This window comes from Rhipicephalus microplus, chromosome X (assembly GCF_043290135.1).
Source record: "Rhipicephalus microplus isolate Deutch F79 chromosome X, USDA_Rmic, whole genome shotgun sequence".
In the NCBI taxonomy this organism is placed as follows: Eukaryota; Metazoa; Arthropoda; class Arachnida; order Ixodida; family Ixodidae; genus Rhipicephalus; species Rhipicephalus microplus.
In genome coordinates, this window is record NC_134710.1 from 242,645,952 (window position 1) to 242,672,878 (window position 26,927).

General features: G+C 44.3%; 1 protein-coding gene across 1 annotated transcript in view; it reads left to right on the forward strand.

Annotated features, from left to right (window-relative positions):
* LOC142775200 (sushi, von Willebrand factor type A, EGF and pentraxin domain-containing protein 1-like) overlaps nucleotides 1-26,927 on the forward strand; it is a 258,013-nt gene that overhangs the window by 2,864 nt on the left and 228,222 nt on the right. Inside the window, exon 2 of the mRNA XM_075876543.1 lies at nucleotides 14,977-15,168. Within this exon, the coding sequence (XP_075732658.1) occupies nucleotides 14,977-15,168 (192 nt within the window). The remainder of the gene's footprint in view (nucleotides 1-14,976; nucleotides 15,169-26,927) is intronic.

Genomic DNA, 26,927 nt, shown 5'->3' on the forward strand with positions numbered 1-26,927 from the left:
TGGCTAAGTTAGTACTGCGCCAGCTCCATAGTAACGAATCTTGAAAATTGAAAAAAATATATAGTTTACAGAGGGTTGCTGTGCACAAAGGAGAACATATTTGAAGGAGGCATATTTGAAACCACCATCCACCATATTAGTGAATTATTTTGTGGGTGGATACTCGATAGCGGCTACTTGATAGCGGATGGTGGCGGAGAGTCGATGATGGATGAGGTTGGCAGATGGGCAACGGGCAGTGAATACACATGAGGGAAGTTAAGCACAGAAAACAAATTTTCGACTTGTGTTTTGAAGCCACACAGGCAATATATAGTGATTGCACCAAACAACAAACAGCCTCACTCGGGGAATACATTATTCACTTTTACACATTTCTTGATTTGCTTACTCCTTTGCCAATACAAAGAGCTTTTGCAGAAAACTTTACCAGAAGTTCTTCATCTCTGCATTACGGTAGTCCTTCGGTGGCACCGGTTGAAGTTATTACAAAGAGATTCATTTCTCCAAGCCACTTGAAATTGAACGCTTAATCTGGGTGAGGACAACACATTAGAACATGGAAATAGACACACACAAGAAGCAATCAGTGTGTTTATATTCAGCGCTTGATGCGTGTGTTCCTATGTTCTATTGTGCTGTCTTCGCGTAGTTTAAACGTGCCTTCCATGACGCAGTACAATCTTACTACCAATCACTTGAACTGGTCAGCTTTTACCGGCTGTTATTGTGGTATTCTTTATTTGTTTCCCAAGCCGCCGTAAACAAAATTCTGTCGGCATTCCCAGTAGCCCTCGCAACAAGCAGGCAGCGTTACTTGAAGGCAGCTTTTGAACTAAATCTCGTTAAAATCACTGTTACTTATGTAGGGAAATAACCTTCCATATAAACACACGATCCGCTAGCCCAAACAGAGCAAAAAAAAACATAACAGAACCACAGCCTAAACTTACTCACAATGCAGTGGCAAATCAAATTCACACAGCACGATGCCGGAAGCCAGCCAACGGAGCTACACAGCTGGCAAGATCACGTTACTTGCACCCTCCCCTTCACCCCCGCCTTCCGTCGAAGCCCATCTGGAACACATTCTTATCTTTCAGGTGCGGCTTCTGATCAAATTCTTGTTGGTTCTGAAACAAAAAAAAACATAAAAGTGCACAGAACTTCATCAGCTTCATGTAATGCATAATGAAAAAACGAAGATATATACAGACGGATCATGCACAGAAGAAGCGTCAGCCTGTGCGGTCTTTATACCCGAAATTCAGAAAAAGAAGATGTACAAAGTATCACACAAATCTTCCTCGACGACAGCAGAATTGGTGGCTATCTTTGAAGCAGTTAAGCTTATCTGCGAGAATCCTGAGCCACGAAAACGGGTGATATGCACTGATAGCAAACCTGCTCTTCAGCTAATGAGAAATGTGAGATCACCTTACAAAAATGGTGAAATAGCACAATGTATCGCAGAAACTGTGGAATATGCCTCATCGCAGGGTCACAACATCGTATCACCATGGATACCCAGCCACATTGGAATAAAGAAAAATAAAGATGCTGATAGTCTCGCGAAGAAAGCATTGAAGGAAGGACGGGATTGCGCAATCCCTATGTCTGGGGCGGATATTCGGCATTTTATATCGCAAGGAGCTAATTATTGTTTGATGGAGTAGTGGTTTGAGAACCCTAAATCAAAGGAAACGGTACTTTATGAAGTTGATCCACACAGAAAATTTTCCATAGCGACAGACCTCCCACGACACCTAGAGGCATTGATCCACCGACTTAGATTGGAAGTAGCATACACAAACAGCTTCCTGCACAAGATACATCGAGCCAACTCACCGGAATGCCATTGTGGTCATGCAGAAGAAAATGTTCGCCATATTCTTTTGGAGTGCGTTATATACGCAAATAAAAGAGAAAAATTAAAGAACAAATTAGCAAGTTTGGACAGACGGCCCCTCACAATAAAGAAACTACTTGGACCATGGCCTGAGATGCATCTCCAGAAAAAGGCAATAATCTTCCTGACAGACTTTTCAGTGGAGACCGGACTGGACAAGCGCCTATGACTGACAGCCAGAGATGAGTATTATGTAAAGTGTGGTCATGGATATACTGACATTAGAGTAGTAAGGTGTGCGTGTAAATAGTTTATGACTGTGTGAACTGCGTGAAGAAAACAGTGTATTGGCATGATATTTGAACTGGTTTCAGTGTGCTATTATGTTTTTTTCTTTTTTTCTTTTTTTTTCTTATTGTTAATTTTTGGGTACCGTTCTGTATTATTATTTTATTTTTCGCTGCAGAACTTTGTGATATGGAGTAGCTGAGGCAACAGGCACCTCAACCTCTCCACAGCAAAACAGTTAAAACAGAACAGAACAGAACAGGTGATAGCGTAAGGAGTTCGATATTTCCTCCCCAAATGGCACTGAATAAGCACTAAGCAAATATCGGCCAATGCAACTAATCGAGCCCCACAGGTTCCCAGCCCCCAAAATTTCTTTTAGTTTAGTTATACCAAATGCAATGATGTTAGCTAAATATCTGCGTAATGCGGCACCATCTTGGCGATAAAGTTTGGCGAAAACGGGCAGGCTTTTTGACCAAAAGAAGACGGCTAGTCGCCGGCTGGCAGCATGTGGAAAGCGGTGGCACGGGGAAGAATACGCCGTCAGGGAAACGAGGAGGAGTATAGAAAGCTTGTTTGTGGTTTGTCTGTGGGGCAGCCGGTGGCCGGGACAAAAAAAAAAAACGCAACAATATTTGCCATACAGCAACAATAATTATAGTCGAGTGGACAGGAGAAGGCGCCCCTCCCCCCCCTGAAGGGAAATTCTGTGCAGGCCTATGAGTATAATGCAATATCACTGACACAGTAACACTCACAGCCACCTACCTCTACCAAAAATAAATAAATAAAACATGCTGGTGGCGTACACTTGTGACGTACGCCAGTGTTAGAGTGACGGGAGGAGTCGTCATTGGCTGACAACCCCATTTGCAGGCATTCCTCGATCTGGAGGCAATGTGGTGAGTTTCCGACGTGCACGAACTGTCACGTCAATTCTTCATGCCACAGAACGCGTTGTCAGAAGCTAACCTGGTGCTGTTAACGACGGTGTGCCGAAGCATTAGAAGATGAGGCATGCCAAGACTAACTACGTTTATCAGCAACACAGGAGTCGTACTTGGGGAACTGGCGGCCTCTGATTTATTTGTGGGGTTTAACGTCCTAAAACCACCATATGATTATGAGAGACGCTGTAGTGGAGGGCTACGGAAATTTCGACCACCTGGGGTTCTTTAACATGCACCCAAATCTGAGCGCACGGGCCTACAACATTTCCGCCTCCATCGGAAATGCAGCCACCGCAGCCGGAATTTGATCCTGCGACCTGCGGGTAAGCACCCGAGTACCTTAGCCACTAGATCGCCGCAACGATGCAACTGGCGGCTTCTGCTCACTCACTGTCCACATACCGCACGTCATATTCATTGAAGTAGTTTCGCCTAAGTTAATTACCGCACCATAAAACACACAATACCGGCAGGCAAAAAAAAATTATCCGCTTCAGCAGGAACAGAATTACCACGCCAAGACCACGTTGCGGCAGCGCGGCGCGATGCCAGGAAAGAAAAATGTTGCAAGACTACAGTGGCGACGCTAGTGGTCACAGCCTCAGGGCCTAAAGGAATTTCACTTCCGATGCTGTCGAATGTGAAGTCCTTGCCGCCATGGTGGTTTTGCGTAGCTTCTCCTGTATAGTGCACGGTCATTTTCCTCACCTACCATTCCCTCGCTGCTTTCAAGTATACGCACGATAGTGGGCCCAATGTCCTACCACTATATACACTATGTTGCTCACACTCTCCACCCTCCTTTTCACTATGCCATCTAACGCACAACATGCCACCCGCCACTGTACACTATTACCATAGTGGTTTCCAGTATATGGTAGCTTTTCCGATAGGGTTATACACTCGCTTACGTTCCCATCTACCTTAACAACTGAGGCCCATTGTTACACAGAAGACCATTCAAACAATTGACTGGACCACCTTCAAATTTGACGTGGAAGAGGCTTGCAGCGAGGACCTATGATCTGGGTTGGAAGAAACAACTAGCAGCATAATGAAAAACGCCTCTTGCCCGTTGATGATGACCTCTACCGCGCGAAACAATTTTGACAGAAAGTTGGAGCGAATTCGAGCACTTCGACGCCTGATGGAGTGTCGGTATCGGCGCACAAAACCAATCCACGATCTCAGGGCAGCCACGAGGGTGCGAAAGAAAATTAAGCGTCACATGGAAAGATTAACGTTGGAACGTTGGACAACATTTTGCCAGATACTACACCCCGACAAGCCACTTTCTCACACTTGGAAAACGCTACAAGGTTTGCGTCGCCTTCCCGAACAGTAGTTTCTATTCTAAGTGCTCACGCTTTTTGAAGGGCGGCCAGACATCGATGTCACAGATTATTTTTGTGCGTGGATGGCTAACCATACGACTTGTTCAGACTCGTCCCTAGCCGTAAGTGGCATCCCCCATTCTCGTGACAGCCACGTGGATCTTCCTTTAACGATGAAGGAGCTCCAGGAAGTACTAGCTCTCTGCAGGCGTTCTACTTCTCCTTGGCACGATGGTATCACATACCGAGCGTTGCGCAACCTCAAAGAATGTGCAAGGAGAGTTGTTGCGCCTTTACAACTCGTCATGGCAGGATGGCAATGTCCCTGACGACTAGAAAATAAGCTGTTTGGTGCCCCTCTTGAAGAAGGGTAAGTCTCCGCTCGAGCTCGCCTTGTATCGCCGAATAGCACTGGCCAGCTGTGTAGGAAGGGCCGTGCAACGCGTGATTTTTGGAGTGGTATCTTGAGCACTTTAAGATCTATTCGAACTTAGTGGCCGTTTTTTGACGTGGCCGTTTTTTTCATCAACAAGGTAGTTCACCTTGTTTCATATGTTCCACACAAAAAGTCCCGTAAGCAACTACCTGAAGAGTTGTTCCCTGATGTTAAAGGCGCATATTATAACGTTTTAGATGAGGCCGTTCTCGGCGCTCTTTCGGCTACTGGCCTCGGTGGCCAAACGTTTTTGTGTGTTGCAAGGTATCTGGCTGCGAAGTCATTTTTTGTGCCAACAGACGATGATCCAATATACTTCCAAGGGCATCTCTCAAGGTGGAGTCCTCAGCCCGACGCTTTTCAATCTCGTACTTTTGGCCTAGGTCAATGCTTGCCTACTACCATCAAGCTGATCTAAAAACTGGCTAACCTCCCTGTCCTTCCATTGATTTATTTCCTCCCCCTCTTCAATATACGCAGACGACATCTGTGTCCTTGTCAGATACGCGCGCAGCTTCAAAGAGCAAAAATTTTTACAGCGAGCTATTTGTACAAACAATGCCTGAGCATATTACCAGAAAAATGTACACTAGTGGCCTTCATTCTAAAACCAATGGCGCCTCATGTCATCTCAATCAACTCGTGGCCCATTTATTACTGTGGAGCTCACAAGTTTGTTGGCGCAATCATCGGCAGGAACCTCGGCTGGAACCGCACATGCTCTACATGAAGCAGAGCTTGACGGCATTTTCTCGGATCTTCAAGTTCTTGGCATGAAAGACTTGGGGGATGTCAGTAGACGTGATGGTGCTGACGTGATGGTACAAAGTGCTGTTTTTCAGTTTTTTTTATCTATAGGCTGCTGGTGCTAAGCAATACTCGCAAAACAAATAGGGTCCTGCAGGGAGTCCAAGCGCAAACCCTCAAAGTGTGCCTTAGTTTGTCCAGACGTACGTCATCAGAGGCAACTGTTGTGATTGATCGTGTCCATTCAATGCACACTCAAAAAGTGGTTCAAGTCATGAAAATGCAAGTCAGACATTTCGCACATGCTTCCTGTCATCACATTGCCGCACTGCATTCAGACAGACGCCAAGCATCGTTGGCTAAAACTGTTGTCAAGTACAACGACAGACTTCCCTCGGGCTTCACCATGGCGTCTTAGCCATAGATGCCTCCGCGGTGCCTTATTCGACTCACATTGCGTCCTACTGTGCCAGGAATCCGGAAAAAGATACATATGTCGCCTGTGCTGAAGAAACTCTTCGTGTTCGTGGTTTGTTGAACGAGAGGTATGTGAAGTATATATATATATATATATATATATATATATATATAATAATGTTGCGGGGAGAATAGCCTCAATAGTAGCTCAGTGGTAGAGCATCGAACGCGTTATTCGAAGGCCGCAGGCTCGGTTTCTGCAAACGGCAAGTTATCTTTTCACCCACTTTTCTTTCTTCACATTTACATTACAAATTGATCTACTAACGTCCCCTATGTGCCGTATCGTCGACCCCACTCTCCTTCACCTGCACTTAACTCGCCGCAGCAGCGCAGTTACGTCGAGGTTGCCTGGGGCAGATCCCCTAGTCCTCATTGGAGAAACTAACAGCAGCGACCTTTGGAAGGAAGGTTGTACGTTGCCCGTCGAGATGCTATCACACCCCCAACATCTTCACTACGACGCGATACGATGGATGGTACCACGGATCGTACGACGACCGATACTAAGGACGATACGACGCCACCGACATCAACGGAAATCGTAAGTGCCAATTTAGACATTTGTATAGATGGATGCCCAGTAACAGCTCTGGTAGATACTGGCACGGACTTCACTATAATCAGCCGTAAACTTGCCGACTGCCTAAAGACAGTCAGAACAATATGGACGGGCCCAAACATAAGAACCGCAGGGGGTCAATTGGGGACGCCGTTGGGCAAATGTACCGCTCGAATCAATACCGGCAGTTCAGATTTCGTCGCTACTTTCGTAATTTTATCGGAGTGCTGGAAAGGTCTCATTTTGGGCATGGACTTTCTGCGTGAATACGGAGCCGTTATCAACATTTCTGAGAGATCGGTTACGTTTTGGAAGGCCCCAGATCAAGTTTCGAATGGGTCCTGTACAGACCAGCGACAGAAACCTTTGCGCGTCTTCGACGACGACGTAGCCATTCCACCGCAGTCGAGTGCACTCGTGGCTGTGACATTTGACACGTCGAGCAATTCTGAAAACATCGCCGAGCAAATTTCAACACTGCTATTCAGCCATGGTTTTTCTATCGAAAGAGGCGTCGTGGGCATAAAATGCGGACACACGCATGTCCTTGTTACGAACTTCAGCTCTGAACGCCGACATCTAACCAGGGGCATGGCAGTCGCGTACATTGAAGAGCTCGCCGAGAGAACAGACTGCCTAACTCTTGAGAAAGATAATTCAACTGATCTGCCCCCGTACCTCTATCGGTTGATATTGGCCCAAGTTTGCTGCCGGCGCAGAAGCAAAGTATATCCTGCAGCTTATTAACCAGTCTGAAGATTGTTTCTCTTCAACGTCCAGGGTCCATCAAACGCCATTGACGAAACATTGAATTATAACGGACGACATGACCAGACCCATCAGGCAAAACCCGTACCGGGTAGCTCAGCGGAAACGTGAAGCCATCAAAAACCAGGTGCGACAGATGCTTGAATATGACGTTATTCAGCCGTCGAAACGCCCTTGGGCTTCGCCATTTGTATTAGTGAAGAAACAAGACGGCACTTTACGTTTCTGTGTGGATTACCGCAAGCTGAATCAGGTGACAAAAAAAGACGTCTACGCACTTCCGCGTATCGACGATTCACTGTATAAGATGAACTCCACGTCACACGGAAACAACTACTTACTCGTCGTGCCAACATCTCTAAGGAGTGAAGTATTACAGGCATGCCATGATGAACCAACATCCGGCCACTTGGTTAATATGCGCTTACGCTGTGCAGAGTGAGGCAGAAATACTACTGGCGAAAACTGACGGCGACCGTTCAACACTATGTTCGGACGTGCCTTGATTGCCAGCGCAGAAAAGTCCCACCCGCCAAACCAGCAGGCATCCTCCATCCTATTGACGTGCCTGTTACTCCATTCGCTCAAGTCAGAATGTATCTTTTGGGCCCATTTACAACCTCATCGGCAGGTCCCAGATGGATTATTGTAGCCACCGACTACCTCACTCGTTACGCCGAAACCAAGGCTCTGGAGAGGGGCACGGCAAGTGAAGCAGCTCGATTTTTTGTGGAGAATGTAATGCTGAGGCATGGCGCTCCAGCAGTGGTAATAACTGACAGGGGAGCTCCATTCGCAGTCGAACTATTACAGATGGTTTTAAGACTTAGTGGTACATCCCACCGGCGAACAATGGTGTATTATTCGCAAGCGAATGCTCTTACGCAAGCGAATGCTCTTACTTGCGGATATGCTCTGCATGTACGTCGATGTGGAGCATAAAAACTGGGACGCGATCTTGCCGTATGTCACGTTCTCCTATAAGACGGCTCATCAAGAAACAACAAGAACAACGCCATTCCGCCTTCTTCACGGTCGTGAAGTCACCACTATGTTGGATGCTATGCTGCCGCACGAGTGCGAAAGCGTCGAAAAGGATGCTGATTATATCACCCAGCTTGCCAAAGAAGCCTGACAACTTGCACGCCTACGTATATTCGCCAGCAGGACTATGATTCACGACCGTAGAACCTTCGTCACCGACCAGTTTTATACGAGCCAGGAGAGTAAGTTTGGGTATGGACTCCTATTCGACACCGTGGCCTCTCATAAAAACTGTTAAGACGGTACTTCGGGCCCTATAAAGTTCTACGCCGTCTCAGTGACATTATATAATGAGGTTGTTCCTGATACTGCGCACTCCTTAAGGCGTCGAAGGCGTGCTCTAGAAGTTGTGCACGTTGTTCAGATGAAACCTTATTTCTCCGAATGAACTCATGCATTTCCAATGAGTACAAACCACTTTCATCATAAAGCATCGGGACGATGCTTTCTCGAATGGGAGGCTAATGTCACGGTTAAAGGCCGGGCAAGAAGACAGAGGACAACGAAGTGATGAGCATAGGCCGCACCCACAGTTCCTCCGAGTAAGACGACGTCGAAGCGGCAGCTTGTTTGTGCTGTTAATACACGCCTTGTTTTTCCTGGTCGCACCGTCGTCCTGTATCCTGTTATTTTCACGTCGCGACATTGGTGGAGGTGCTGGACTACTCCAACTGGAGAAGTGCCTGGAGAAATGGCTACTGGAGGGCCTTCACAGCTTACTGTTGAGGAGCCTCAAATTCCCGAGACCTTTCACGGTGAGGTCTATGAAGACGTTGAGGACTGATTAGCCCAGTATGAGTGAGTCACTAAGGCCAACCACTGGCCCACTTAACAAAAGCTATCACGCGTCTACTCTGCTTTGGCAGACAGCGCTCGTACGTGGTACGAGAACCACGAGACAACGTGCCTATTGACGCCAGATTATTGGACTCTTACGGACTAGGTTCTTGTGCACGTGTTGTGCTATCTTTCTGTCTTTTTGCTCTCCTTCATTTTCTCCTTTCAATCTTCATTTCTTACGTGTAGGCTAGAAAGCCGGTTATCCTGGACTGGTTTCCTGCCTAGCTTTCCTTCTCTACCATTCTTTTCTTTTGATACATTATAATTAAGAGCTGAGCACACACTCAGCTTTGGTCTTTTTACTGCACTATCGGCTATAGTAGTGTACGTTATTTAGGAATCGGGAGCATTTATTTTCACAAGTCAACCTCAGGACAGATTGCTCGTGTTCGCCGTTTTACAGCCTACAATTGCGCAAGAGCAAGGCGAAGGAGTAAACCATAAAATCTTCAATAAAATTGGGGAGTTTTTTAAAGGCTGCAAGAATCGACGGTGATAAAATTTTGTAAATTATGTTATGCTGGCTTGATTGGAAATAAAGCAGCGAGAGAATCGGCAAAAGAAGCTTGCGAGTGCGGATGGAAGACGCGCCACTCCGCTGTGAACTCAAGATAAGTGTTACGAAAAGCCTCCCTGGTATATTCGGCAGCATCTCTCCTTAAGACCAAGAGATATATCCACTAGATCAAAGATGATAAGCTGAATATCTTTGTATTTTAATGTGAAGTGAAATTATTAAACTAAATTTTACTGGTGTTCCTTTGCTATTTACTAGCCAATCCATTTTTCTTTAAATTTTGTTGCTCAAATTGTGTATGCGGATTGGTGCAGTGACAAGAAGTAATCGACATTTACTCTAAATTAACTCGTTTATGCAAAGCCAACGCTAGTCGTTGTCTAGTTTGCAAACAAAGGGTGCCTCTCAGCCACTATTTCTAACTTTGGATTGAAAAAACCATCTTGTTTAGGGTATGTAAAAACAGTGTTCGTCACTGAGAAAAATACTTTTTTCATTATAATACAAACTAGCGCTTGAAATATTTGCTACATCTGGATGTTCATTGCTCACTTCTTGCTTTGCTTTAAATTTTTTTTGTGTGTCTGGAAGTATTAATTTATTTATATATTTGTTATTTATTACATGCTGCAGACCCTTAGGTTCAAGCAGGTTGGCAGTTTGCACATTCTAGACGTAGCAATGAAAGTGCTTGCGTCATCTTTATGATATGTCCTTTTTTTATAAAACAAAACGGTAGTGTTATCTTTAGTCACCTATATCCTCAATACGAGTAGCAGTATTTTGGCTTCCGCTACACTTAAAAGGCGAGTTAGTTCTTTGTGGTCACGTGTTTTATTTTTTCACTATATGCATTAAATTATAGATAATGGGGCGAAGAGACGCCTGACTATTGGTTGACTAAAGTAAAGCGTTGCTTTTTGTCGTATATTGCCATAGTGACATTAATAAAAGTGTCCAGGGTTGGGCTCAATTCAGGCACACAAAGAAAAAAAGAAGCCCTGGAAACTATAGCAATGTCTTGCAACTCGCACACCATTCAGGTGCCTATTGCAATGCGTGGTCGCAGCGATCTCAGTTCTTCATGAGTGTTCTTGTTGTTTATTTGTAAATAATTGCTCTGAAATTGTGACATGTCACAGAAGCTCAACTTGACCTGAGTTGCTGATGACGTAACAATAGCACCGTAAATCGTTTAAATATTTCTGCAGCTTCGCCCTGGCGATGCCAAGCCTGAAGGCATCGCGCAGCCGGATGGCCTTTGTTGTTCCTCTTCATTCCTTTTTTTATTTATTCTCTTTATATCTCGTATCTATTTAATTCTATTCCTTTCTTTCAGTGTCTTTCTCTCCCTAGAATTTTTCTATTGCTAACTTTTTCTATCTTTTTTTGTTTTTCTTTCTTTCTATCTCTTTAATTATCTCCCTCTTTCTATCCTTTTCTACATACATATCATGGTCACGCGATCGTTTTCATTTGACAATCACAGCTGCTGTACACGGTAAGTGGATGTTATTAGATTCCCGCGGCACATACCCACCTGAGAATTTTTTCAATTATTACTGTAAAGTAATTGAATGAAAGAGCACCAGTTTGTGATGATGATAGTTCTTTACACGGAAGGAGGGGGTGGGGGTAGAAATACAAGTAGCCGACAGCTTAAGCAGCTTGGCTGTTAAAGAAGTCACAGTTTTGTCGCAAAGCCAAAACAATGAATGCGATAGAAACAAATCCGAATACTTATCGGATAAGGGCTAAGAGCCAGTTCCTCTAGCACCTAATCTGGCGTTACTTAAAGGAAGGCCGTTTCAAAGAAACACGGCCGCTGCAATGAGCGAAGCTACCTTCGTGTTTTGCATCACTTATTCGCAAACCAAGGGCGCGTACTACATAAGTGTAGATCACCTGCCAATCACTGCAAAGAGGAGCACGCGGGACCACGACCGGCTGAGCCAAGTGTGCAGCCATGCAGCCGCTCCTCCATCGCGCTACTAAAGACGGCAGGCGCGTTTCCTCTACGTTAGATGAGCGTTCATTCTCGGGCTCACGCACTTCCACTCGCACGCACTACATACGACACGGAGGTAGCGATTTGAACTTTATACGGAACAACACAGTGAGGGCGAAAACACGTCGAGAGTGTCCATGTAATTGCTGTCGCAATAACAAAATGAAAGTTAAAGAAGACATCTTATTGGGTGTTTTGCATTCGTGCGCTGGCTGTCACAAATGAGCACATCTCTTGTTCGGAGGAATTTTCCCTCACTCTTTCCCGTCGACGTGATTTGGGTGAGAATTCCTACATCTCGAGGAATGCAATAAAATTGCATGCCTGGAGCGAAAGACCACGACAGTCTGGCTCTCTGAGCCGTCTGCAAAGCGTTACCTGGGATATTTCAGATCTCGCATCAGCAATTACGCGCAATGCGTATCCTACCAAAAGGACATTTCACTGTCATCTTTTATATCGTAGTGAAATGCAACAATTACGTTTTCACTATCATTCACATTAAGCATTTCAGCGTCAACTGTAATTTAAGATGTATTTATTTCTTGTGAACCCTAGTCGCACCACAGTATTTTACTTAAAGACTTACCTCTAATTGAAGTACTACAAAATTGGTGCAGTATAAGCGTAACAGTCTCAATTTTGGCTTTTGCATGTCGCGGCTGCGTGTCGCGAATTCTGAATTTTCGTTTGCACTAGGTTCATGTGGCTTTGTAGTATGTATATATTCTTGCATTGGTAGCATTTCATGTGAGGATAGGCTCTACCTCTCGATTCATAAATATCTATTATATAGTGAGTGAATATTTAGCCGCTTCAGCTGCGGCAGCTCATCCGACAAATCATTCAAAAGACAGTTCAGCCTACTTCAACTATGATTCTCCACGCCTACTAGGGGGTGATTTTGCGTTTTATTGAATCTACATGAGTAAGCTGCGCTCAATCTGTGGAGTGCACGCTTCGAGCAGCAGACTTCTCTTCGCCCAGTATTTGTGAAACAACCAAAAGCGCAGAGATGTACGCATGAAAGCGCATGGCGGGTACGTGAGCCACAAAGGTTCTATATTTGCACTTCTGTAGCGTGATAGTAATGTGTCTCTATTCGCAGCGGCTTTGGCAGACAGCTGTCTCTGATCAATTAAAGAAATTCGGTACATCCTATGTACCTTGGAGGAAGAGGAGGAGGAGGAGCAGGAGGAGCAGGAGGAGGAGGGCAGGAGGAGGAAAGTTTAAGCAGAAGGACAGGGAGGTTAGCCAGTTCTTAGAAAGGCTGGCTACCCTGGGCTGGAGAAAGGGGTGAGGGGAATAAAAGGTGGTAGAAAGAAATGTTGCGAAGAGAGAGAGAGAAATTACAAAAAAAATAGCGACAAAGGAAAGGCAACATCAAAGAGTATAAGACACTAAAGTCTGTTTCAGAAGCCAATTGTCCGCAAAAAGCGTAGTAAAGCTTTCAATGCCTTCTGGACTGAGGATGGGCTTGGCCAATGACCCAGAATCCTGTGTTCTGACAAAGGCCGATCATCCAGTTTATCCAAAGCTGCAGTCAGTTTTTGTCTTTGCGCGTTGAAATGGGTGCACTCACATAGAAGGTGCGCGATGGTTTCTTCGCACCGGCAGTAAGTGCATGTAGAAGAGCAGGACATTCCATTGATGTAGGAGTATACGTTCGTGAAGGCCACTCCAAGCCACAAGTGGAATAGAAGAGTCTCCTCAGCTCGGGATATCCCTGAGGGAAGACAAAGCTGCAGATCGGGATCCAAGTTATGTAGACGCGCGTTTGTAAATTATGTCGAGTTCCACTGAACGAGTATGAGATCACGTGCAAGCGAACAAAGTCTTGTAGCTGCGTCGGTTCTTAAGAACGGGATGGCTGTGTATTAAGCACCGTCGTGTGCAGATCTAGCGGCCTCATCTGCGCGGTCATTGCCATATATACCCGCAATGACCTGGTATCCACTGATACACTATGCTGTGCTGTTTCTCGATTGCTTGGGGATGAAGAAGCCTTGTTTCAGCTACTAACTGTTCATTAGGTCTATGGCGAAAGGGTGACATGAAACATTGAAGAGCTGCCTTCGAGTCTGAGAAGATAGACCTATTTCCCGAAGGTTCCCCAACTATAAACTCAAGAGATGCACGTATGGCGGCGAGTTCTGCAGCTGTCGACGACGTCAAATGCGATGTCATGAATTTAATTGTGATGTGCCTTGCGGGAATAACCATCGCCCCTGCTGAGCTTACTGAAGACACAGAGCCACTGAGCTTACTGAAGACCTTGGGAATAAATGTTATAGGAAGCATGCGGTGAGCTTTCACAATGTACATGCTTGACGAAGAGAACTAAACCAGTATCATAACAGAGAATATTTGAACCAGCATTACCAAACCGACAGTTGTGAATTTCGGTGGTAACCGCCAGCAGCATGTTTTTGTGCTGGTATAGGTAAAAGAGGGCGCTCAAGGACTCCGTTTGTAAGTCCATGCTAGTAAGTAAAAAAAATACACTACCAAGAAAAGAACCAAATGATAAAAGCTACCTCGACTACATGTGCACGGTGGTGCGCAGTGCCGCCTCGTTAAATGTCCACCGTGTGAGAATGTGCAAAGCTGTTGCCTCAACAGTCCCCGGAGCCCTATATTGAAAAAGGAAGTGCGTTCTGCTAAAAAGCTCGTTAAATAATGCCAGCAATTCATAAAGTCTAGCGTACTATCAGTGAAGTCAGCTAGCTAGGAAGAAATGCTATTTTTACAAAAAAAAATTACCATGCTTTTTCCTATTGGATTCTCTCGGCCCGTTTTCAATTGGCAGGCCTATACAAGTTCCGGACGATCACAGAAAAACGTGCGGCTTTGACAAAAGCGGTTTATAAGCAGACATGCTCGCTGTCGTTGCTCATTTGCGGTGTAATAGCCCTTGTTATCAATTTTTTTTCTACACTATAATCTCCATTTCGAAGATAAAGGAGGAGGGTAACGATGAAAGCAGTGGTTTTACGAAAGCATGTACACTAAGCGTTTATGGTGCCTCGACATCTTTCTTGTGTCTGCATGTGGTTGCACACCCTGTCTCTTTTTAAATGTATACATACCAATTAGCTCAGCTCTCTGTTCTAAACACTAAGCTGCTTCCCTGGATTCTTTTTGTGCCCACAGCGTCGTGCAGCAGCCCGCCAGGTGTACCGCACTCGCGCACCAATGCGAGCGACAGCGCCCGGGACTTCGTCATCAACTCGACGGTGCGCTACACCTGCTTCCCAGGATACGACGCCAAGGGTTTCGATGTGGCCAAATGTATCTTCTACAATGGCTCAGCCCAGTGGTTCGGCCCGGATCTTAAGTGCGACCGTGAGTACACAAATTGAGCTTGGACGGGCCCTCTATTAAGTAACGGCAGCAGGCACGCTTGGTTGCCGACTCGCACTTAGAGCTATAGCAAGACAAACGCGCGTTACGTGCTAAACAATCACTGCTGGCGTTTCTAAGGTCTCACAAGCCTTGGTAAAACTTTTTTAACTACTTTCACTTTATGTATGTGTGTCTGTATGGCCTATGCGATCCGTTTGTGTGACCAATGAATGCAACACTCTAGGTGATCAGCTGGCCTTGCCTTTCCAGCTTCTCATTCAAAGTCTTGTAAATTCATTAGCTCGTTGAAACAATAATAATAAGAGCTAACTGGCAATGATGCCGATGAAATTGTGTGGAATATTATTAGAAGTAATTGTATTATAATTGTGAAGAAAGAAAAGTGGACGAAGAGATAACTTGCCCCCGGCAGTATCCAAACCTGCGACCTTCGAATAACACGTCCAATGCTCTACCACTTAGCTACAGTAATGGTCCCCCCCACCCACTTTATAGATATATGTGCACTTAGTTATAGGAACGTCTGTAAGCGCCCCCTGTTGCCATTAAGGCAAGTGGACAACATTCTTTTTTTCTGGTGGCATCACGTAGCACGTGTACATATTACGAGTGGGCAGCAGACCAAAAATTCCTCGCATACTACCTGAGAGTATCGAGTCTGTCCATTGTCTGTTATCTCTCATATTTATTGAGTCGATCAAAGTCAGTATCATGAATTTGATCTACCACTTTAGCATATGACACAGTGGGACACCTTAGGTTTATATAGCTACTTGAATCACGTATAGGTTTGATATATTTGAGCCATGTACATAGTTGGAACAAGGCAGAGTATTTCAATACAGATTTTTCGCATGTTGCAGCACTTATCAGGGCTTTCTTTTTTAAAACAGAAGTAAGCAGTGCTGTTTAGTGGGCTCGTCAAAAGTGAATTACTAAAACAAAATTTTTATCAATTTCCTTTTTCAAGAATTTTTTTATTTTTTTAATGTTATTCTCTTTATCAAGCAGAAAGTAAATTAGAGTGATAGAAAACCCCAAAAGCAAATTCGGTCCAGGGAACACCAAAGTAGCAAAAAAATGGTGACTTTATTCACAATGTAATGAACAAAACAAGATACGAGCTATACACAGACAACAGTGGGAGAAGAAATCTGCTGAAACAAGGGTATCCAGCAATGATTATTCTGGGAGAAGAACAATATGAGGCGCATCAAGAACTAACCGAGTATTTATTAGAGAAAATATTTCTTGAGTGAACGAAAACAATATGCAGTGAGGAACAGAATTTTATTGTATGCGTCACAGTTTGATGTTTCAGGAAAATGTGTGGTTTGCCTATTTGAGGCTTTGCTCTTGACAGTGGAAAGTTGTAGCACTCACTATTCAAAACTTGCTTTGGTAATGAAAGCAAAAAAAATAAAACATGCGTAATAATTTGCCAACATTTACGATAATCTTCAATTCGAAATGAACGGGAGTCTTATATGCCAACATATGTCTCTTAATACTATGTAGCTCACTCGCTTCGCACTCTCCACCTCGTGTGGCTAGCGTAGAATTATGAGGCGCTTCTGGTAAATAGCAACAACCACATTTATATGGGACAACATGTATGTGCTGCGGAGAGAAAGTGAAACAGAGAGAGCGTTTTGGACAGCTTCTTTTTTATTACCGTTTCTATTCGTCAAGTCAAAATAAGAGCTGTGAAGTGCCTTCGGAGCAATTACTATTTTTTGACACTCCTTATAACTACATCTGTGTCAGATACACCAAATAGATGTTTTTTCAAACATCGCTTATAATTAGACGTCATCAAAGGCAAGAAACAACTTGCCCTAAAGTCTGGCATTGTGTGCATAAGATTTGCAGGATGTGTATGCGGTGGCATTTCATGCTTCCACCTTACGTGTGGTAAAGCGTCCCCAAACTCACAGTGATTACCCGCCATGAGCACGGACCCGAACAAAGAGCTTCCAAGTATGATTTTACTTAACCTTGAGCTCGAGACCCACTAACAAGTTCTACGTTATTATGGGTAAGTTGAACACTTCGGCATGACCGAGTGCGGCTCCACGGCGTTCTATATTTCTCGGCTGCAAACATGCTTATACTTGGCGTGCTGTCTACGACTTCGTACGTTGTGTTCCCGTATACATTTGTGCTGCGCCAATGTCCGCATTGCGTGTAGCGAGTAGTGGTTCCGCGGTAGCATCGTTAGAACATTCGCTGTGCATTATGAAGTTGCCTCAGCCGCCGAGCAACTTACTGTGGCTCGCGACCAATGCGAAGAACTCGTCCGTTAGATGAAAGGCGCGATTATTTTTATCGCTATCATCGCTTTATATCTGTCTTAGACAGACGTTTTCCTGACTCTATATGTCTGCATAGCCATTTTTCTCACCTATCTAATGAAAGTGAGATCCATGAGAACTTTCGTTAGGTCAGACGGAATAAAACCCATGTCACATGGCCTGTGACGAGCACGAACTTTGGCAATGCGACAAGGTTTCATTACCGTAAACATGCTCCTTCATTGTTCGAACATATGATGTACCACCTGTGTCAGAGGGAAGCAGAACTTGTGCGCCTTTTAGAAGTGCAGTTGTTCAAATATTTTACGCTTCACACACCCATCAAAAAACACTGGTGTGTTTATGGAAGACAACCTTGGACAGAAGAAAAAAACGTACGGTAAAGAAGGCACGGCTCCAGAAGTGCGTACAAAATTGACGCAATCAGCTTTTGTCAGTCTATATTATGCAGCAGTCGCATTTGTGATCAAGCCTGATTTGTCCACAAGCTCAACAATGAGAGACTTTAGCGAGTTTCGCGACAAATACACTATGTATGTGTCTTTCTTTAATGAGCTTATTTTTACCAAGTTGGGTCACCGAGTGCATGCCCCAAAGCACCGCCGTGGTGGTATAGTTGCTAAGGTGCTTAATTGCTAACCCACAAGTCGCGGGATCGAATCCCGGCTGCGGCCACTGCATTTTTGATGGTAGCGAAAACGCCGTACGCCCGTCTGCTCAGATTTATGTGCACGTTAAAAAACCCCAGGTGGTCGAAATTTCTGGAATCCTCCACTACGGCGTCTCTCATATTCATATGGTGATTTCGGGACAATTAACCGCACATATCAATTGAATAATTAATCAATCAAATAATCAATCAAAGGTGTATGTCCTAATGCATACTCCCACACTGGTATCTTAATGGCTGCCTCTTATTCTATGGGCGCTGTCTTGTCGCGCACGCCTGGTGTTATTTGTGAAGACGTTCACAGCGCCGAGTGCTTGGGGACTCAAAGCATCGTTATACAGTATGCTGATGTAGCAGGTTTCATCCTTCGTACTGTTGGTGCAAGTTCTATTTCAGTCAGGCCAGAAGTTCTAGATGATACGAGCGATGGCGTGGTGAGAAAGCTTCACATTCGAGCTCTCTTGTATAGGTGCTGTTTCTTTTTTGTAAGTGTGTGGTGCACATGTATTTAGGTAGTGAGTGAAAACGAAGAAGTATTATAGAAAAACTTTGTTTTTTGAGTACAACCACCCAAGCAAGGCTTGATTGATTTGATTGATTTTTGTGGTTTAACGTCCCAAAACCCCGATATGATTATCAGAGACGCCGTAGTGGAGGGCTCCGGAAATTTCAACCACCTGGGGTTCTTTAACGTGCACCCGAATCTGAGCGGACGGGCCTACAACATTTCCGCCTTCATCGTAAATGCAGCCGCCACAACCGGGATTTGATCCCGCAACCTGCGGGTCACCAGCCGAGTACCTTAACCACTAGACCACCGCGGCGGGGACCCAAGCAAGGCTATATGACAGGCGTTCCGCCCATGTTGCTATTGAGACGACCAGAACATTAATGTCCTCACTTTCCTAATTGTCAATACGCATATACTTATGTTACATATGAATAATGGCACCCCGCCGTGGTGGTCTAGTGGCTAAGGTACTCGGCTACTGACTCGCAGGTCACGGGATCAAATCCCAGCTGCGGTGGCTGCACTTCCGATGGAGGCGGAAATGCTGTAGGCCCATGTGCTCAGATTTGGGCGCACGTTAAAGAACCCCAGGTGGTCAAATTTTTCTGAGCCCTCTACTACGGCGTCTCTCATAATCATATCGTGGTTTTGGGACGTTAACCCCCCCCCTATCAATCAATTAATAATGGCACGCATGACACCGTTCGGCTGGGCGCAAGCTGGAGGCTATCTGTGATAAGGTTGGTGCAGCCACGATGTTGACGCTTACTGCCTTCGTACCTGTCTGCGTGTCTATGTTGTAACACCTTGCGAAGGCTATAAAAAGCCGGCAGCTATCTGCATTATCGGTCTCATGTTTCCATCCTTGTATTGAGACGCCCCTGATATGTCAAAGGAATCAGTAAGCGCCTGCTATCAAGTTCGCCTGGTTCCCGTATATGTCAAGATACAACACATATGCTTATTCGCACGTCATGCGCATATAATTTGCAATTTAAAAAAGTTGACCAACTGGTGCACAACGTACTTCTAGCGTTATTCTCAGCAAAATGTTTTGAAGCAAACTCGTGCAACATTTCTGCCACAAGGATTTCTCCAATATTATACGGCTTTTGTTACTAGCTCTTTCAGTGAAATTTTCCCTCATACGAGCATAAACCCGAAGCATATAATTATTTTGTTCCAACGTTTCTAAGTATTGTCGGGTATTTTAAAGTGCACTTACTAAATATTTCTAAATTGGACATTAGCGGCTCCAACGTACTTCACTTTCTTGGTTTACAATCCGCGGCAGACGCGTGAACATGTACACAACGAACAGCCCCGTCTCATCTGTGAGAGCCTATAGCATCTGCGCGTCGAAACACGCCAGTGATTCATGCGCGACAAGAACCTTTGGTGCTACACAGCCAAGCTGTTATCGAGCGGCAGCCAGGCCCACAGCACGTAGTACCCTACTGCCAGTTTGGGTGAGTGGTTCATCCGAAAGCCGAGCATTCGGCAACTTCGGGAGCCGCACACCAGTGCGGTACTAACTAAAGGCAAGCCCGCCGAGTGCACGCGAAATTGAAGGTGCGAATGCCACACGGTGAAGGGGCATTAGTGCCGGACGTGCAATCTTCCAAATTTTAAACTATATTGCCCCGTGTCAGCATTTGTTATTGTTTTGTTGTCTTTTTCTCATTTCTTTTCTGCGTTGAACAACCACAAAAATTTCAGCCATTATTTTGCTCTTTCTCTCGTTCTCGTGGAAACTCTTGAAAAGTTGCTTTTTTTTTCTTTCTAGCCGTGTTTTTGCCAAACACTTCCAAAAGGTCACCGCTTATTTCCAGACCGGAACGCTGAGAGAACACGGAAGATTAAAACAAGCCCTTACTCGTTTGTATTGTATAGAGTACTCCAAGCTGGCTGCGTTAAAATGTATTTTTATATTTGTTGTTGAGCATCACAAAGAAAGTTTGCAGCAAGGAACGATTCCAAATTAAACAAAAGGTATAAACCGGAAACTGGATTCATGAAACGCTTAAATTTAATATGCTGTTGTCGCTGCGTTCTTCTATCATAATTAAGAACCCCTTCACGTGGTATCGAAGTATCCTCGATCAAAAATCTTTCAAAAAGGCCGAACTGCTGCACCTTAGAACTTATCATCATCATAATTATGACGATAATAATAAACACAATCACTAAAGAAGCCGTGGTAATTTTACGAATATTTGCTAGGATATTCGCATTGCATAGGTCAAATACTTCTCCACAACCTAGTGTGTCGCTGACTGCTAGTATCCTGACTACATCATTTAAATATGTTGGTTTCTATATAAAAAAAAAGGTCGGCTTATTGCTCGAAAACGTAAGCGACGACTTTTAGAAACTTGTCTGCTCCCTGAATTGAGCAAACTTAATTGCGCCATGAATCTATTGGAAATTATTCGAATAATATTTCGTGCAATACTGAAGACGAGTTAATAAACTAAATATATCGAAATCTTTATCTGTAAATGGAACGTGCAGACCTTCAATAGACGTCTATGTTTAAATGTCATTCTAGGTCCGAAATACATGGTCTAAAAAAGCATTGAGTGCGCCAAGACTTCATCCACTTCATTTCTGAGGTGCCCACGTAATTGAAACGAATAAAGATAAAACACGCGAACGTGCGAACTGCACGTCCACTTTGTTTTCGCCCAATTTGCGTGAGCAGCAGCGCCGCTGTAGCGATGTGAGAAAGGCCTAGACGCTTGCTTCACGCCAGCCCTGATCCCTGCCGAACACGCATGGTGTAGGCTGGGGGTCGGAGGAGGGGGAACTGGCAAACAGCATCCGCTTATAAACGGGGTCAAGCCCAATTTGTCGGTTTTCGGTGGCTGAGGCCTGTGTGTTTATGTCCTCCTGACGCACTTAGAAAAATCTATTGAACGTTTCTTATAGATCGCTGCGGGTCTCAAGAGCTTCATTCCATATCGCTATATCCCAAACCAGGCTTGTGCCTTCACAAACAAGACCCTTGTATTTGTCGTGTCATTACATCGAGGCAAACGGTTTGCGATTCACACGACTTTCGGGGCTCACAGCCAGCCTTCAAAATTATTCCTAGCGCAGACGCTACAATATTGTGTTTTTAAAACCAGTCACCATTTTGACTTATTGCAGTGAAATAAAGGACGTGTGTGATTTCCATTCCCTGTTTTTAAAGAGCGGCCAGTGGTAGGCAAGAGCGTATCTTCACACGACTGGTAACAGAGTACCGCCACACTACACTCCCTTACACATATATGATAGGGCTGCCTGGCACTGATATTCAATACAATCATCGTAACATGGCATTCGGTGGGCACACCCGACTTGCATGCGCGCAATACGTGAAAATGTCTGATGTCATGAGGGTGACGTCTATTGATAACTCTCGGAATCAAGAGGAACCAATTCAATGCCGGCTAATGTGCAGGCGCCATTCCGTTTACAGCTATACTTTGATCATTGTAGCTTTCTCAAACAGACGGGTAGATGCGGCAAATTTCTTACATGAATAAATAAAAAGAAAATAAAAGAAGGAAATAGGAACAGGCTCCTTCTCCTTTAATATATATCGAAGGCCAGCCGCTTGAAGGCCACTGTATACGGAAGAAGAAAATTTGGGGGCAGTTCATCTGTCTTTGAAGTGTGTCGTAATCGTGACTTAGTCTTTTCAGTGTAGATTAGTGTTGAACAGAAGGAAAAAGTTCTTTCTACCATTTAAATTAGCAGAAGGAACACAGAGCTTCAGGTATGATGATTGAGTCAGCATGGCACTAGTTGTCAGCGGATAATGCTTTTACCTGAATGTCGTCCTTCAGGCCTGAAGTAACTTCGTAATTAAACAAAGTCATTGTTATCGGCGAAAGAATCTCAAATACGAACGCATTTCCGTGGAGTCACATAACCTCGCAGTATTGATAAAACAATACAAAATGCTGAAAAGTTTATGCATATACGAAGAAGATCGAATATAACTCCACAGGAGCACCTGAAAGCCCCACGAAAATTTGACAGCTTATGCATTAGCCACTGTTCTCCAGATGAATAATCGTAGTAGCAAAGTCTGCTCGCTTAATGTTTTTTGGAATACTCTACTAACGAACCGATCTTTTTATGGAGAAGGAGGAGGACCTTCATAAATAATATACAAGGACACCAGTCGTCATCATATTCTTTCCTCTCCCTGCTAGCGCAGACGCCTGACAAGGCTAATATGATTCTCACTTGATGAATTCACTCACTTACGTTGCTTACTTGACACTTATAATATTTTCTGAGAGAATAAGGATTTTAAGTAAAGAGCCTAAGCGAGGGATCACAAGGAAAACGCAGCTAGGCCTACTATAGGCTCTCTTTGCCGTGAATATCGACAGGATAGGAAACTACAGTACCGTGTCACCCATCACCGAAGAACGATGATGCCTTGCATCATCCTCATTGTCAGAGCGTCGCCTGCTGAACCTAGAGCACCATGACAATGCCTCGTATATGTCTCTGACTACAGCATGTCCTAAACGAGATACACCGGGCGCACGCAAATGTCGTTGGCAGTCGTATTCCCGAGGAGGTTTGAGTGAAAGGTTAAGATGAGAAAATGTAACCTAGTGCAGGCAAATGCGTGAGCGAACTAGATCTGTTTAAAGAACGAAGGGGATAGGGATATTTTGCAGGCATTCATAATTATGGGCTTCAGTCAGGGCTTCCCTAGTTTTCTAACTCGTTCCTAACCAAAGTAGCCATAACGCATTTGACACATTTTAAACGTTAATCTCTTAGTAACAATCATAATAAGAAATGCCACAAAACCACCAAGGTACACGAGACGAGGCAATCATTCGAGTCATGTAATTTCTACTGCGATAATGCTTTGAAGCCATTTGGCAAGAAGCGCACGTAAATCAAGCAGATTCATTTTAGGTACATTCTAATAAAAAAAAGCCCTGGATTCGTTGTGCAATATTTAAGCTAGGAGGGAGGGTGATTTTAATGGGGGGGGGGGGGGGCATTTCGGTAATCCAGGAAGAGCAATTTGAAGAAAACCTGGTGTTCTAAGCATACTTTGCTATTTTGCTTGCACTATTTGCCTTTCTTTTGTTGTAATCTACCAGCTAGAATTTGCGCATCAGTTCGTCGCAGCAACTTTAGGCGCTATATCAGTACGGTATGGAGCTTCACCCTAGCTCTGTACAATACTTTCAACTTACATGTCTCACCTAGGTATGAACGCTTGAAAAGTCTGGAGGTTACTTATGAAAAGAACAACATCAGTTGACACGAAAACATATGTGTAGCCGGCCAATTAAAACTTTAGTATCTTGTGCAAATGCCACTTTTTGTCTGTCAGTGCCATGTGATCGAACTAAGTTCCAAGAAATTGTTTTGTGGTCATGTGCTTCGTGGGCATGCAATTTCCCTCGTCTTTTTTTTTAGGGGGGGGGGACTTAATTCAGCCCTAGGGTGAATATACACTGAAGAAACTTACACGTGCAATGATTTGCCCGACTGTACTAAAACTTCCCACTAAAGTATTCAGGCACATTTTTTTTTAATTTCAATTGTGACTTAAATAAAAAGCGCTAGTTTATCTGCCACCGCGCGCCCAAGTCACGGCATCAGGCATCGACGCACAAATTGGACGATAATGTCAATGGATATAGTTAAGTAAAATAGGTCATGACCGTTGTTATCAATTAGGCACGTCATATGGTGTGGAAAAGGGGTACAATGAGACTTGCTTAGAGTCTGCTAATAGCCCGGTCACACTGGGCCTTTTCACGTGATTCGAATGTAATGACATTCGCATCCAATGACATTTCGCGGCTGATACATAGTGATATATATTGTCATTATAATCGAATGACATAAGAAATCGAATGAGTTCGAGAAACACATTCGTCATCGCAGTAGAACCGAACGCATACTATTTACCTCAGAGACAATACTATAAGGCGGCACTCATCATTCTCAATTTCACCCGCATTCATGGAAACACGCTATCAATATTGCTTCCTTTAATGAATCTATCATTTTAACGAGGACAGGAGTACAGAAGGCTGTCGTAAAATGTCTTCACTCTCTACCTCAGTGGCGTCTGGGCGTCGGCGCTGTCGGCAACAAGCAGACACCTCTGCGCCAGTTTATACCTGTATCTGCAGCGATGGAATCAACTGCATGAGTGCACTGAACTCAGGCAGAGACTTTTGCCCTCATAGAACTACAGCAATTCCTTTGCAAGGTATTTGCCCGCGTGTACGCACACGCGACTATGTTTTAAAGCGAACAAATGCGGAACAACCTGGGTTTTTAAGTGTGTGGCGGCACCGCAAGCTATATCACGCGAGCATTTGTTCGTTCGCATTCTAGAAAACGTAGACTCACACATTTCTTCACCCGTTTTTTTTTTCTTCTCGTCACGCCTCCCATATCGTAGTGCTTGTGTTCCCTTTTTTCGGCTGTGACAGTGATCCGCCTAAGCGGATCGTCTTGGCTTATGGTGGCTATATACTATTCCTATGCATATTTATTTAGCAAAGTGACTTCTCGCACGTCTTCTAAAAGGAATAACTTCACTTTTCTGTCAATTTTCATGCACCTTGGTGAAGTTTCGGGCCATTTTCTTTTTTCAATTATCGACATTAATGTCATGAAGGAATGCCATTCCTTTTTCGTGCGCAAGTGGCATTTGTTGCTGCAAATGACATTGACAATAACACCTCCAGTGTGATAGAGGTATAAAACAGCACAATAAAGAAATTAAAGAGCGTTTGTCACGTTGAATGCAAGTATATACATTTTTTATACTCTTCAAGCGGCCGGTGCCACTCCGTGGAAAGTAGCTATCTATGACGTGTGCTGCCGCGGGGGATCTTCTTCTACATGTTCTTTATCGACTAGTTTTCACGCTTTCGCAAAGAGAAAGTGTTTCGTTTATTCTCATAATCACGTGGATGCCACAGCGACATTGTGAACGAAAAACTCGTGTACCTCGAGCAACGCGTCGCGTGGGTGATGGCTGCAGGTTTCTTCAGCCCCATCGGTCTTTTTTTGTGCACAAGCCAGCTTTTCACCCCGCGACCCCACTCTCGATACACGTAAGGCTTTCACGATTAAAGATCGACAATGAGCCAGTTCGCTTGTGACAAACCGCCTACCTTTTGGGTGAGTATGCAGTGTAGATACATTTCTGACAGATTATAACGAGACTTCGTCAAGCAGAACATTAATGATCAGCATTCCCGAACTGTAGATCATGTCATCTCTATTGTATATACCACTGTACGCGAGTACAGGTTTCGACAAAACCCCGCGTATTTCATTCCTTACGAAGCAAGAAGGCTGTACAAAACACTTGTGGCCGCAGTAACAAGCGTTTCCCTGGAGAAGTGAATTCAATATAGGAGCGATTATGCAAGCCGTTTCCTTCGATTCTGAAGCCGGACAACGTACGATGTGAAGCGTGTGTCACCTTTTCATCTGTATTTCATTACCTCTCACCATGCTTTTCTCATTATGTAGTTGCTAAACATTAATTGCGAGGTCAGCGATACCCGGTTAAGAACGACTAATTGAATTCTGATGAAATACATAATGACTTCGTTTGGCGATATTTCCAAAATTCGCTCTGTGATTTTACAATTTCAAATGGTCAGCTGCAGTGCAGAAAACACCTTTTTATTTGTACCTCTTTGGGTATACGTACGGCAACGGCGTTAACGAGAATGTAAAAGCGTTCAGCAAAGACAACCTTCCGCTTCGTCCATTCATTGTGTTCGGCCTAGTTGCTGTATAAAACATACGGAAACTCGCCCCATGTGCCGTTAGGCATGAAACGGAATACACAATTTACTGTTTGAACACGTAGTGCATAAAAAATGAGTTCGCATGCTGAGATGTCGGAAGCTTTTGGAGTCGCATTCATGAGTATATACGCAATGGTCACATATTAGGAAGCGGTGAAGCAGACTTTATCAAACAGTTTTTGTGATGAAGGAGGAGAAGGATATGAAGGAAGGAAAGGCAGGGAGGTCAACCCGACGCGCGTCTTGTTTGTTACCCTGCACTGGGGGAGAAGAGGCGAAGAGAGAGAAGAAAGAAGACAAAGACCATAATAACAAACGTATAATGCTAGAGAATACTTCTTCAATCTTCGATATGTTAATGATAAGCCGCGCGGTGAGTATATCCGTCTGGACATACCACGTAACTGTGGCGGTAGTTTATCCTA